Raw genomic sequence first — 13046 nt, forward strand, 5'->3', positions numbered from 1 at the left:
GGGATTAGGAGACACCTGGTGTGCCCCTCCCGGGGACCCGCAATGCCAGCCCAAGGCTCAGCCACCCGGGAGGGCCTAGGCGTTTCTGCTGGAGCTGCCTTTTCCCCCCCATAAATCTCCGTGGAGTGAGTGTCAAGACTTGGGGGCCCGTGCTTCACCCTGCTTTACAGGGGAAACTGAGAGCCTAAGACAGAACGGGATAGATCTGGCCACTGTTAGTCGGTGTTCGGCCACTGTTCCCTGAGGAAGCATCTAGCAGCATCTCCCGGGAGGGGTTGGGGGCCTCAAGGCCTGCAAGAGACCATGGGCTTCCTCTACCCCGTGCCCACATTCCCAGCCCCCATGCCCAGATTAACCTTGCGGCCAGAGGGCCAAGGGCATCTGCCCGGCCAGGCCCATGCTGACACCGCAGGCATGAGGATGGGGCCGGAAGCCTCCTCGCCTGCCCCTCCGTGCTGGCTGGGAGGATGGGAGGAGGGCTGAGCACCAGCAGAGGGCCCGCCGTGGGCTGGCTCCGTCACACCCGCCGTCCTGTGCAGTCGGGCACAGCTCTGGCGCCCCGGAGGGTGAATGAAGTGAGAAGCCACGGAAAACACTCCAGGGAGCCTTGCCCTAGCCCTCCTGCTTCCCTGGAACTGGACTCCCAGAACGGGGGTGGGGGAGGAGAGTGAGGCACCCAGTGGGTGCCTGCAGAGGGGCTCCTGACTCCACTTCCCCGTGGCTCGAGCCCCGACAGCCCGCGCCCGCCGTGCCCACCAGGGCTGGGGGTGCGGTGCAGCAAGCCGGAGGGGCTTCGGGGCAGCCTCTCGGAGGAAAGAAGGACGCGGAGGCAGGGTAGAAACGACTGTGTATTCCCTGGTTACAAAGCGGGGCTGTGGCGGTCACCAGCACGGCCGGCGGGTCAGCAGACCAGCAGGGCCTCATCGTCGCTGGCCTCCAACGTTGGGGAGCAGGGTGGCGGGGGGCTCCTGCAGACACCCAGTGGCTCTGGTGCGTGGGGGCCCAGGGTGCTGCTGGCAGTGGGAGCCGCGGGCTGAGGGTCCTGGGCCGAGCAGGGCTCCCGAGGCATGTCCGCGGGGGCCGGGCTGTCCCCGGGAGGGTCCCTGCAGGCTTTTCTGTCCTTGTCCCCCCGCCTGCAGCCCGGGTCCCGCAGGCCCGAGGGGGGCGGCCCGGCAGATCCCACTTCTGGCGCCCGGCCCGGGGCGCTGGGGGGCCCATCCGCGGCTGCCGCGGGGCTGCCCGAGTCCGTAGGGGGGGCCGCGGCGTCCGGGCTGGTCCCTGGCGCAGGCTGGAGGAGCCCGTCGCCCAGCACCGTCTGAGAGGTGCGAGCGGCCGTCAGCAGAGGGATCTGTCCCCGCGGCGCCCGCGGCCGGTGAAACAGCCGGTTCCAGAGGCGGCCCAGGCGGCGGCGGGAGGGCCCGCGGCGGGAGGCGTGGCGGCGCATCTGTCGCCGCATGGCCGTGCGGAGGTTCTGTAGCACCGAGGCCTGCGGACCGGGAGCCGCGGGGCGGGGCTCAGCACCCCCCACCCGCCAACCTGTTCCCCCAGCCTGGCCGCGCCCCCCACCGCACCTGCCGGGGCCTCTCCTCCGCTCCCTCGGCCCTTGGCCCGTGCACCGTCTGACCCGGTGCTAGGTCCACGCGGGAGCCCGGGGCGGGGGTCTCGGCCCCTGGCGCTCACCTGGGATGCACTGTAGACGGGGAAGTCCTCCACCGGCGGGATGAGGCCCTGTGCGATGAGCTGCCCGTAGGACGGGGGTGCCTCCCGCCGCACAAACTCCGCCTCCAGGCGCGTCATCTGGGTCTCGAAGGCCCTGAAGGCAGCGGGACCCGGGAAGGCAGCATGGCAGGGCTGGCGGGGACCGCACAGGGCCTGCCCCAGGCCCGCCCCGCCCCGCCCCGCCCCGCCCCGCCCCTAGGCTCCGCGCAGGCCCCGCCCCGCCCCCAGGCTTCTCCCAGGCCCCGCCCCCAGCCCCCCGCAGGCCCGCCTCCAGCCACCGGCTGGCCCCGCCCCTCCCCTAGGCTCCACGCAGGCCCCGCCCCCTAGCCCCAGGCCCCGCCCCGCAGTCCCTGCCTCCAGCCCAGCAGGCCCCGCCCAGCCCCCAGTCCCCCGCAGGACCCGCCCCCAGGCTTCTCCCAGGCCCCGCCTCCTAGCCCCCAGGCCCCGCCCCCAGGTCCCCGCAGGCCCCGCCTCCAGCTACCGGCAGACCCCGCCCCTTCCCTCGACTCCCCGCAGGCCCCGCCCCGCAGGCCCCGCCTCCAGCCCAGCAGGCCCCGCCCAGCCCCCAGTCCCCTGCAGGACCCGCCCTAGGCTCCCCTGCAGGACCCGCTCCAGCCCCCAGGTTTCTCCCAGGCCCCAGGCCCCTTCCCCTAGCCGCCTAGCCCGCTCCGCCCCCAGGCTCCCCTGCAGGCCCCGCCCCCAGCCCCCACAGGCCCCGCCCCGGCGTCTCCCAGGCCCCGCCCCAGCCCCCACAGGCCCCGCCCCGGCGTCTCCCAGCCCCGCCCCCAGGCTCCCCAGGCCCCGCCCCTTCCCTCCGCCGCGACCTCCCGGGACACGCGGGGAGGCGCACGCGTGCACGGCCTGAGCCCCGGCGCGCCCGGGCCGGGGGGGCGTGGTTAGGGGGAGCCGCGGCCCCGACCCGGCGCCCCGCCCACCTGTACTCCTGGGTGCGCAGCGAGTAGAGCTTGAAGGCGCAGCCCAGCGCGATGACGAGCAGCAGGCCGCACACCAGGCTGCCGATGAGCGCCGCCGTGATGACCTTGCGCGGCACCGCCGCCAGGCAGCCGTGCTCGTCGCTGCCGTCCTGGCAGTCCTCCTGGCCGTCGCAGCGCCACGTCTCGAAGATGCACAGGTTGGTGCCGCAGTGGAAGGTGCCCGGCTGGCAGGAGAAGCAGTTCTTCTCGTCGGCGCCGTCGGGGCAGCTCTTCTGGTTGTTGCAGCGGTCGGCGGGCGCGTAGCACAGGCCGCTGCCCCCCTCGCAGGGGTACTGGTCGGGCGGGCAGGCGGGGCAGCCCTGCTCGTCGCGGCCGCTGGCGCAGTGCCACCAGCCGTCGCAGCGCTGCGGCTCCGAGAAGCAGCCCTGCTCGCCCGCGTCGCCCGCCGCCCCGCCGCCGCCGCCGCCGCCGCACGGCTGCTCCCACGGGAGGCAGTAGCCCTTCACCTGGTAGGTGGCGTTGAAGCCGTGGCCGGCGCTGCGGGCGCGCGCGTGGTAGGCCACGGTGAGGCGGCCCTGCGCGGCCTCCAGGCTCACGGGCCGGTGGTTGCTGCGGTAGGACAGGGTCTGCAGCAGGCGGTCGCCGCGCTCGCCCAGGCCCTCGTACACCTGCACGTAGTCGTCGTAGCCCAGGCGCAGCTCCAGCTGCAGCAGCACGCGCCGCGGGTCCTGCGTGTCCACCAGCCACGTGCAGTGCAGGTCCGACGGCCCGCGCGCCGCGCCGAACAGGTCCGGGGACGCGAAGGAGCCGTAGAAGCTGCCCAGCCGCCGGCCGCACGCCAGGTCGGGGCAGCCCGCCTCGTCCGAGCCGTCCCCGCAGTCCTGCGAGCCGTCGCAGCGCCGCTCGGCCGGCAGGCAGCGCGTGGAGCGGGCCCCGCTGCAGGGGAAGGTGCCCCCGGGGCACAGGCTGCCCGGAGGCTCGGACGCGGGCGCCGAGCAGTTGCCCTCGTCCGAGCCGTCGCCGCACTCGTCCACGGTGTTGCACTGCCACGGGCCCGGCAGGCACTTGCCGTTGTCGCAGCGGAACTCGTCGGCCTGGCAGGACGCCTGGCCCAGCTTCCCTGGGCATGGAGAAGGGCAGGGGGATGCTCAGGGGGAGCCCAGCCTCCCTCCGGGGCACACCCGGGCCAGGAGCAGGCAGGGTGGCCCCCCTGTCCCTGCCCGGCCTCTGCGGGGCCTCTCTGTGGCCACCCCTGGGGCAGCCACCCCTCAAATGCTGGGGTGGGATTGTCCCTGACTTGAGCCAAGGGCGAGGGGCGAGCCGCCTGCTCTAGCCAAGTCTGGGAAGTGGGGTCAGTGAGCCTGAGGCGGCCACCTGACCCATCCCAGGCCCCCCGACCCTCGGGGCTGCTGGGGGAGACCAGGAGAGGGCGCTGCCCGGGGCCCTGCTGCCCTGCCCACCCCGCTGCCCGCCTCACCTCGGATGTAGGACAGACGGAAGCCCTGGGCCTGGCCCGAGCTGGAGGCGTCCGAGTGGAAGAAGATCCAGACGTGGTCCCGGGCGGAGATGAAGGCAGGGGGGATGGCCGAGCCGCAGAGCCGGAAGGCCTCCTGGCGGGGCGACGCCGCTGGGCCCAGCATGAGCCAGTCCAGGGAGCACTGGTGGGACTCCTCCACATCGAAGTTGCGGAAGCTGCGGGGGCAGAGGGGAACGAGGACGGCGGCTGTGGGCAGGCGGGCAGGGAGCCCGCGGACCCGGGCTCGTGCGTGGCAAGGGTGGCCGGCCCCGGGGGCCCCTCACTCCTCCACTCCAGGCCCCTCAGGGGGACCCCTGCTGCCACATGAAGAACCGGAGCAACTGGACAGCCCCGTCGAAGCCCTGCGAAGGCCTCACCTGGTCCCTTCCTGCCCTCCATCGGCGCACGCAGCGCCCGCCCCAAAGCCAAAGTGGAGGGGGGGTCAGAAGCTCCAGCAGGGGCAATTCCTTCCCCCCCCCCACTCCCCCTTGAAGGGCAAGCCCCGGGGGTCCAGATCCCTCCCACGCGGAGTGTGCTGGGAGAGACCCAGCACGGGCTCACAGGCTGAGGGAGTACACGCGCCCGGGGCTGGCCAAGCCTGCAGCTGGGTGACAGCTTGTCACCTGGGGAGAAATGGATGCTGGGCCCGCCAGGCCCAGGCTGTGGGGCCAGCAGGCCACAGGACCAGGGAGTAGACCAGAAGTGGCCGGCAAGAGTGGAGTCTTTGAAGAGAGCGGGCCTGAGAGCCACGGCCCTGTGGCCACAGGGAAACGGGCAGAGACACCAGGACAGACCCTGCTGGTGCCCATCATGTCCCTGTGGTTTGGAGCCAGGACTACCTGAGTGTTCTAGGCTTTGGCATGTAGGACAGTGGCGTCCAGGCCAGGTACCCCCCGGCCACCCCCGGCCAGCGGTTCCAGACTCAGCTCCACTATCTGGCCACCTCAGCTCCCTCTGCCCTAGGCTCCTGCGTGGGCTCTTCCTGAGGCCCCCCGGGAAGCCCTGCTCTGGCCTCCAATGGGCCTGGTCCCTACCCCCCCAAGCCCCCCCCCCATCAGGACGGAGAAAACACCTCCACCACCTCGGAGCTGCCTGGAGCACCCCCACCAGTCCCCAGGGCTCCTCCCCCTGGTGGGCTGAGGTCAACCACGGCCCCCAGGGCCCACGAGAGAAGCTGACACAGGGGAGGTGCAGCAGGAGGGGCAGCCAGCCACAGGGGCCCGCAGACACCTGGGGAGCTGGGCACACTCACATGCTCACACATGTGCACACACAGACACACACGTACTTACACATCTGCCCTCTGTACCTCTTCATACATGTGCTCATGCACATGCACGTGCTCACACACGTGCCCTCTGCACCTGCTCACACACGCACTCACGCACATGCACCATTTCACATGCACACTCACACACACTTATGCCGCATGTGCAGGCCCACGGAGTTTCCTTCTGACGCCCTGGGTCCCCTTACCTGATGGTGATCATGTCCCCACGGTCACCCTGGATGTACCAGCTGCAGTTGGTTCCCGGAGGGTAGTTGAGGGGCCAGGCCGGGCTGTAGATGACACCGCGCCGCTCTGTGTGCTGCTCTAGCTTCCCGCTGCAGGCAGCTGTCGGGAGAGGAGCCTGAGACGTGCTGGCCTTCCCTTTGGGTGGGAAGTGAGGTGCGGGGTGCACGCGAGCCCCCCGTGGCCTGAGTGCAAGCCTTCCCCGGGGTGGGATCAAGGCCAGACAAGGGTGGCCATGGCCAGACTCAAGACTTCATGGGCGTGTGCATGGGGGGCCAAGGACCCAGCAGGACTCGGGGCAACCTTGGTCCCCAACCCCACTGGGTGCACCAGAGCGTAGGTCTTACCCCCATTCCCGGCAGGGCTGGGAATGAGCCCACCAGCAGTCCCCTTGGCACCTCCAAGGGGCAGCCTCTTGGCCTCAGGGCCTCAACTCAGTGGAGAATTCTGCAGCCCTAGGCCTTCCTGGCCCAGGCAAGGCCTCTGCCCTGGACCCCACCCGCCCCTCCCTGCCCCTGCAGCCCTTCACCACGCTGCCTCATCAGATCCTCACAACAGCCTGTGGCAAAGGCAGGGTCTGTTATACAGATGGAGAAACTGAGGCCAGTGACACCCCCTCCTCACTCTCCCACTGCCTGGCACCTTCCACCTTGCCCCCAGAAGCCAGGGTCCCTCTGCTGGCTCTCAACAAGACTCCCTGGGACCCCACACTGCACAGCTGCAGAAAGGAGAGTGAAGTCCTCCAGCTGCCTCCCGTGCTCTTAGGACTCAGCGCCGCGGTGACCAGGGAGGTCCAGGTGATTCAACACTGTGACTACCAGGGCCGTGAAAACCCCCACCCACAGCTCACGAAAGCAGCAAAGGACTAGAAAAGAAACACCCACACTTGACCCTAAAACAAGCCTGGCCACCCTCGAACTGCCATCAGAGCCTCCAAGGGTCCCTGGTCAGCAAGGCACCAGCCAGGCTTCTCTGCCCGGCACCCAATGTGGCCTGGAGGGCCAGCCCGGGGATTTCAGATCTCTCACCCCTGAAACAGGAGCAATAAGAGCACCCAGCAGAGGAAGGACAAGAGCCCCTTCCCTCTGACACGTGAGGCCACTGGCTTGGTGGACCTCACAGGGACCCTCAGTGCTGACCCGGGACCTGCAAGTTGTAAGGTCTGAAACCCAGAAGAGGCTTCTCCTGCTGGATGGTGCTGGATGGTGCTGGGGGTTCACAGGCAGGAAGAGCCTAGCACGGCCGGCCGGGGTGCATCCTCCCTCCCACATCAAATCTCCAAAGCACACGGTCAACCCCGAGTCAGGAGACTCCGGCAGCCAGGGCAGGAGCCACCCTTTGTTGCCCTGGCCCCTGAGACCCTAGGACAGGGCCCAGGGCAAAGCAGGGCCTGTCACACCTCCCCTGGCCGGGAGGCCTTCCTCAGGGAGACCAAACACTCAGAAAGGCAGGTTCCTCCCCCGCGAATCCTGCAGGCATCGCCTGCCCCAGCCGGATACTCTTCTAGACCTACGTCCCGCCCCACTTTCCAGGGCCAGGCAGCCTGGCTCTCGGACCAGCAGCCAAGTCAGGAGCAGATGCCTGACGTCCCCACAAAGCCCCTGACACCGTGTGCCCCCAAACAGCCTCCCCCTGAGCAATCCCCAGGGCTGCCCCCGAAGTTCCCCCAGAGGGGCAGCGACAGCACGCAGTTTGCTCTTCCCCAAAGCGGGGGCGCGGAGGTCATGCTCTCTGCAGCCCGAGTGCACGGGGAGCAGGAAAGAGGGCAGGGTCCATGCGGGCTGCTGGGAGCTCCAGCCTTGAGCCCGGTGGTGTCAGCAGCTCAGGCGACCAGCCCCAGGCCTGTCTGTGAGGGCAGCCTCGCCCCCCCACCCCGGGATCCGGCGCAGGTGGGGAGAGGCCTCCCAGGTCCCGGGGCCCGCACTGCCAGGCCCCCCGCTCCACTTTCGGTGGGTCACCGGGTCCCTCAGTAAAATGGAGTCTGTGGGTGCTGCTGGTCTCAGAGGATGCTCAGGAAATCCGAGGAAAGAGGCGTCCTAGGCAGGCATTCCTGGGGGGGGGGCGAGGGGGGGGACGCCCTGCGGAGTGAGGCTCTGACAGGGTGTGTGGCGATGGGCGGCCGGGGAGGGTGCCGGGGGGGCTGTGTGTCTGCAGGATAGGGTTTGGGGGTGTTTGGGGGCTTTGGCCAGGGGGGACCTGTGTTCCCTCCAGCAGAAGGCTGCTTGCCCTCGGGCCGAGGTGGCCTGCTCCAGGGGGCCGAGGATGACCGAGCACTTTCAGACCAGCGAGCGCCCTTCCTTCCTGGTCCAGAGAGTCACAAAATACTCCCGAGGAAGCATGAGCAAGGCCTGGTGGAGCACAGTTTGCAGATCCGGTTTCCAGAGCAATCAATAGTCTAGATAACCTGCCGGCTGGAACTACAGGACAGGGAGCCAGGAGCCCCCCCCACCTCCCCAGCCCTCGGGGGAGGCTGCCGGGGGAGGGGGAAGCAGCCTCAAGGCCCTGTCCAGGCTCACGGGCGCTGGCGTCACAGCAGCCACACGGCCGAGCCCCGAGTCTGGGGTGTGGGACGTGGGGCATCGGCCCCAGTCCAGGGGTTGGGAGGCAGACCCCTGTGACGTCTCCAGCCCATCAGCCGGGCCATCAGGGGTGTCTGAGCGGTCACCCCAGGCCGCCGGAAGCCGGGCTCCATTCCCCTTGGCAATGCCAGGGGGTAGAGCTAGACTCCAGGAGAGCTAGGCCCCCGACCTCCACCTGCACCGCCATGTGAACGGCGGCGAAGCTGGGCCACGTGGGCCCTGCTACGAACAACGGGGATGCTGGCTAAGAGCATGGCTGTCTTCCCCTCCCTATGAGTGAGGCTCGTCCCTAAAGCATCACCTTCTAAACCTGGGACACAGGCATGCAGCAGACACCCACCACAGCCGCAGGAGGGCTTGCGGGGGGCTCCCATCCGTAAGGCCTGACACTCCCGTGCCCCCTCCCGCCCACTCCCTTCCACGGCCACAGACAGACCCTGGCCCCAGCGGGGCCAGTCTCCTCCAGGAAACTGGGATGGGGACACGGGGCAGGTGGCCGTGGGGCCAGGACACCAGGCAGCGCTGGGGAGGGCTTGGTGCTGAGTAAGTCGGGGCCCTGGGCCAGCTACGTCAGCAGAGGAGGCTGGAGGAGTTGATGTGCAGGGACAATCGTGGGGTGGGGGGGAGCCTGAGGAGCCACACGGGAGAAGCCCGTCCTCTGTGGGCCCAGGGCCTCCCCCTCCCATGACCGTGGCCAGCAGAGGACCCTCTCCCTGAGCCAGCCTCTGCGGCTTTCTGCTACGAGGTCCTGAGCAGAATTAGAGACCCCAGGCCCGTGGGCAGCACAGCAGACAGCACACAAGTCACAGGCCCCCCACCCTGGAGACCCCACATTCTCCCCAGCTCCCTGAGGCCCTTCTCAGATGTCTCCCGGGGGCCCCAGGGCCAGGAGGGCTGGGGCTTCCCCGTGGCAGTGCCCTCAGCGAAGCACCGACACTCTTGACGGCCTCGGTCACCCCTCCCACTCCTGCCAGCCTTCCATGTGCCTGGCACGGGGCCCGAGCACGGAGACGGCCTGTGGATGCTTGGACCCGCTCTGACAGCAGGAGGAATGGGGTGTTCCAACTGTGTTTCCTCGATCCCGTGGGCAGCCACGAGTCTCAAGGCCGAGACATCAGCCACGCAGTTAATCTCTCCTGCACACCAGCTTGCCTGGACCGGGGCTTGCTCGGACGGACCAGCGGAACCCAGGCTGGGCCACCTTCTTCTCTAATCCGCAGGCCAAGCCAGTATTTCCGCCACCCTGGGTCATCCCAGGGCCGGTACCAGGCAACCGGAGACCACCCTGTAGCCCCAAGCCAGCCAGAACTATTCACTCTGGCCACGCCTGACCGTGTGCCCTGTCCTACTCGCCTTTCCCGTGGAAACTCCAATAAAGGCTGTGGCCTGGCCCCCTGTGGCCCCTGTAGGGTGTTACCCCTCAGTCACACCTTTACCAGCGAAATCCCACGTATAACTTTAAAACAGGCAGGCATCCCACGGTGCCTCGTGGCCTCGGGGAACCCCACGGCCTACCGGAAGCCCAATCCACCAATTACGCTGCACCTGTGACAGTTTGCTAGTGGCATTAAGCCACCGTGTGTCATTGTCACGCTGAGCACCTTGGCTCATCTGCCCATTTGACTCTAATGACCAGGCTCTGAGGTAGCCCCTGTTATTGCACCCATTTTGCAGAAAAGGAAACTGAGACTCAGGGAGGTGTAAGCTTGCCCGCGGCCAAATGGCGCCTTTGTGATGCAGGAAAAAATGCACAAGGACTGAAGTTGAAAGAGGCGAGCTGACCCCAGGGGTGGACAGGTCCCAGAGGCCTGTGCTTAGAGGTCACGAAACCCGAAGAGCAGGGCGGAAGGCAGGAAAGGAAGCGTCTACTCACCTAAGGCAGGAACCGCGCTGCTGAGCCGCCCGGTGAGAACGATGTTCACTGCAGGAGATACAAAGAGGAGTCAGTGGGGGGCAGTGGCTCTGGGGGCCCAGACACCTGCCCTGGGCCAACCGCGGCCCTCGATGGGCACAGGACATCGCAGCCAAACTCCAGGCTGGTTCCCTTCATCCCATGGGGCACGGCCCGGAGCACTGCTGGAGACTTCCACTCTACTCGGTCCTGCTGGCAGGGGCACAGGGGAAGACCCTCGAGGGTCTCAGGACCCACCACCCTCTCCCAAAGACAGCCAGGGCACAAGCTTGGCTGCACCCGCCACTCCTGCTGCTCCCCATGCCTGGGAATTTTACCCCATGTAGGAGGGCTGTGTTTCTGTCTCCCCCCTCCAGCTCGGGGACTCGTGTGGGGACCACTCTGGTTCGGCCGGGACAAGGGCCCTGCCTTCAGAGGGGCCCCTGCCACTTGGAGGAATCCCTCTGAGGGGCCTTGACAGCCACCTGGTCTACGGGCAGCCAGGGAGGGAGGGAGTAGGTGACTCCCCCATTCCACAGGGATGCACAGTTAGCAGGATTCAAGGTCCACCCCGCTGTGCCATGCTGACCTTGAGAAGAGCCGCAAAGAACTCTCCTGCCACCCACCCCATCGGGTAGCCACCTCCATGGGGTTTGTCCTTTGCTTTCACCTAGTGCTTTGCTGCGGGGGTTTACAGGACCAGGAGGAGACTATGGGCAAACTCGACTTCCTGGGGTTCAGGGTACCCCCGTTCCCCCCAACATCAAGGATGCCAAGGGAGGCAGAGAGCATCCGTGCAGGCTCAGCACCCACCTGGTGAGGATGCAGGGGCCGATGTCCCCTCTGAAAACACCCCCAGGTTCTGCTAGGCAGAGCCCAAGCCCCATCTGGGTGGGGAGGGCCTTGGGGTGCCCGAAGGGCCCGTCACCAGCACCCAGCAGCTCAGAGTCCAGAGCGCGTGACCACCAACGGGCTGGGCAGTGGGCGCTCTGCAGGAGGGGGGTCCCCAGCCCTTACTAGACTCTCCCCCATGTGAGGCAAGGCCCAGAGCTCCCTGCGGAAGAGGGTGCGTGCAGCTTAGCCCTGACGGGGTTCTTTCCCGCTGTGTCGTTTCAGCAGCTTCAAGCAAACCTACTGAGCTGAGGGAATCTTCCCTAGTGACAGGGTAGGGTGTCCCCTGGTGACCCCAAGCTCCGATAGGGGCCTCGCTCCTCCATCATGGTAAATAGAGGGGCCATGTGGCTTGAGGATTTAACTCCTCTCCTGCCCTCTCCCTGCCACGGGGCCACGGAGCGCGGACGGGCCCTCCCGGGGCCCAGCATGGGGGCTGCGCAGGCCGCCCGGGGCCAAGGGACACAAAGGGAAGCGCCTCCCGCCTCCCGCCTCCCGCCTCCCGCCGGCTGCCGCCCCCGCCGCGGGTCCCCCGCTCGCAGACCCGCCCGCCGCGCCTTTGTCCGCAGCCCCGAGGCCGCATCCCCGCCAGGCCCGGGCCCCGCGCTGCCCCCGGGGGGGGGGGGGGGGGGGAGGGGCGGGGGGGAGGGGCAGGGGGCGGGGGGCGAGGGCGGGGGGCGAGGGCGGGGGGCGAGGCCCACTCACCCAGGCAGACCACGGCCAGCTGCGCCCGGGCGCCCGGCGCCCCCTCCGGCCCCGCGGCCGCGCGCTGCTCCATGCCGGCCCGGCCCCCGCCTGCGGCTCCGGCTGCGGCTGCGGCTGCGGCTGCGGCTCGGGCTCGGGCTCCGGCTCCCGCGGCGGCTCCGGCGGCGGCTCCGTGCGGCGGTGCAGGCCGGCAGCGCGCGGGGCCACATCGGCCGCGGCGTCACGGGCCCCGCGGGGGCTCAGCGGCGGCCGCCAGGGAGGGTCCCCGCCCGCCGCTGCCCCCGCGCCCCCCGCGCCCCGCCGCCGCCCGCCCGCGCCCCGGGGCCCCCCGCGCGCCCATGCCCGGTGCCGCGGCCGCTGCTCGGCGGCTCTGCGGGTCCTCGCGCCCGCCCGGAGCCCGCCCGGAGCCGGAGCCGGAGCCGGAGCCGGAGCCGGAGGCCGCGCCGCGACAGCCACGTGACGCGCCCGCCGAGCCGCAGTGGCGCGGGCCGCGCGGGGGAGGCGGCGGGCGGGGGGCGGGGGCGGGGGCGGGGCGGGCGGGCCTCGGCGCTGGACAGCTCCGCGCAGCAACCCGGAGCCCGGAGCCCGCGCTGGAGCCCCGCCGGGCGCACCACCTTGCCCCTCCCCAGCCCGCGACCTGCCCCCCCAGCCCGAGCCCGCGACCTGCCCCCCCACCCTGAGCCCGGGACCTGCCCCCCCAGCCCGAGGCCACGACCTACCCCCCAAGCCCGGGCCCACAACCTGCCCCCCCCAGCCCGAGGCCACGACCTACCCCCCCAGCCCCAGCCCACGACCTGCCCCCCAAGCCCAGGCCCACTACCTACCCTCACCCCAGAGCCCGAGCCCACGACCTGCCCCCCCACCCTGAGCCCGGGACCTGCCCCCCCAGCCCGAGCCCACGACCTACCCCCTGAAGCCCGAGCCCACGACCTGCCCCCAGCCCGGGCCACGCCCTAGCCCCCAGCCCCAGCCCACGACCTGACCCCCCAGCCCCAGCCCACGACCTGCCCCCCCACCCTGAGCCCGGGACCTGCCCCCCCAGCCCGAGCCCGACCTGCCCCCCCAGCCCCAGCCCACGACCTACCCCCCAAGCCCGGGCCCACGACCTGTACCCCCCCAACGGAGCCCGGGTGCACCACCTGCCACCACCCCCCACCCCCGAGTCCGGGCCCACGACCTGCCCCCCACCCATGGAGCCCGAGGCCACGACCTACCCCCCCCCCCAGCCCAGGCCCACCACCTGCCCCCCCCAGCCCGGGTACACCACCTGCCCCCCTACCCCGGAGCCCACCAGGCC

At 69.9% G+C, this 13046-nt stretch overlaps 1 protein-coding gene across 1 annotated transcript; it reads right to left on the reverse strand.

Annotated features, from left to right (window-relative positions):
• Nucleotides 1-838: 838 nt before the first annotated feature.
• On the reverse strand, nt 839-12134 carry LRP3 (LDL receptor related protein 3). The gene is made up of 7 exons (XM_041746550.1): nt 11750-12134; nt 10136-10183; nt 5647-5785; nt 4132-4346; nt 2655-3774; nt 1681-1813; nt 839-1486 (listed from the first exon to the last, which is right to left on the reverse strand). The coding sequence occupies exons 1-7, from the start codon at nt 11820-11822 to the stop codon at nt 902-904; spliced, it is 2313 nt and encodes a 770-aa protein (XP_041602484.1). The 5' UTR covers nt 11823-12134; the 3' UTR covers nt 839-901.
• Nucleotides 12135-13046: the final 912 nt, after the last annotated feature.

The sequence above is a fragment of the Vulpes lagopus genome, chromosome 2 (genome assembly GCF_018345385.1).
Source record: "Vulpes lagopus strain Blue_001 chromosome 2, ASM1834538v1, whole genome shotgun sequence".
Classification (NCBI taxonomy): domain Eukaryota; kingdom Metazoa; phylum Chordata; class Mammalia; order Carnivora; family Canidae; genus Vulpes; species Vulpes lagopus.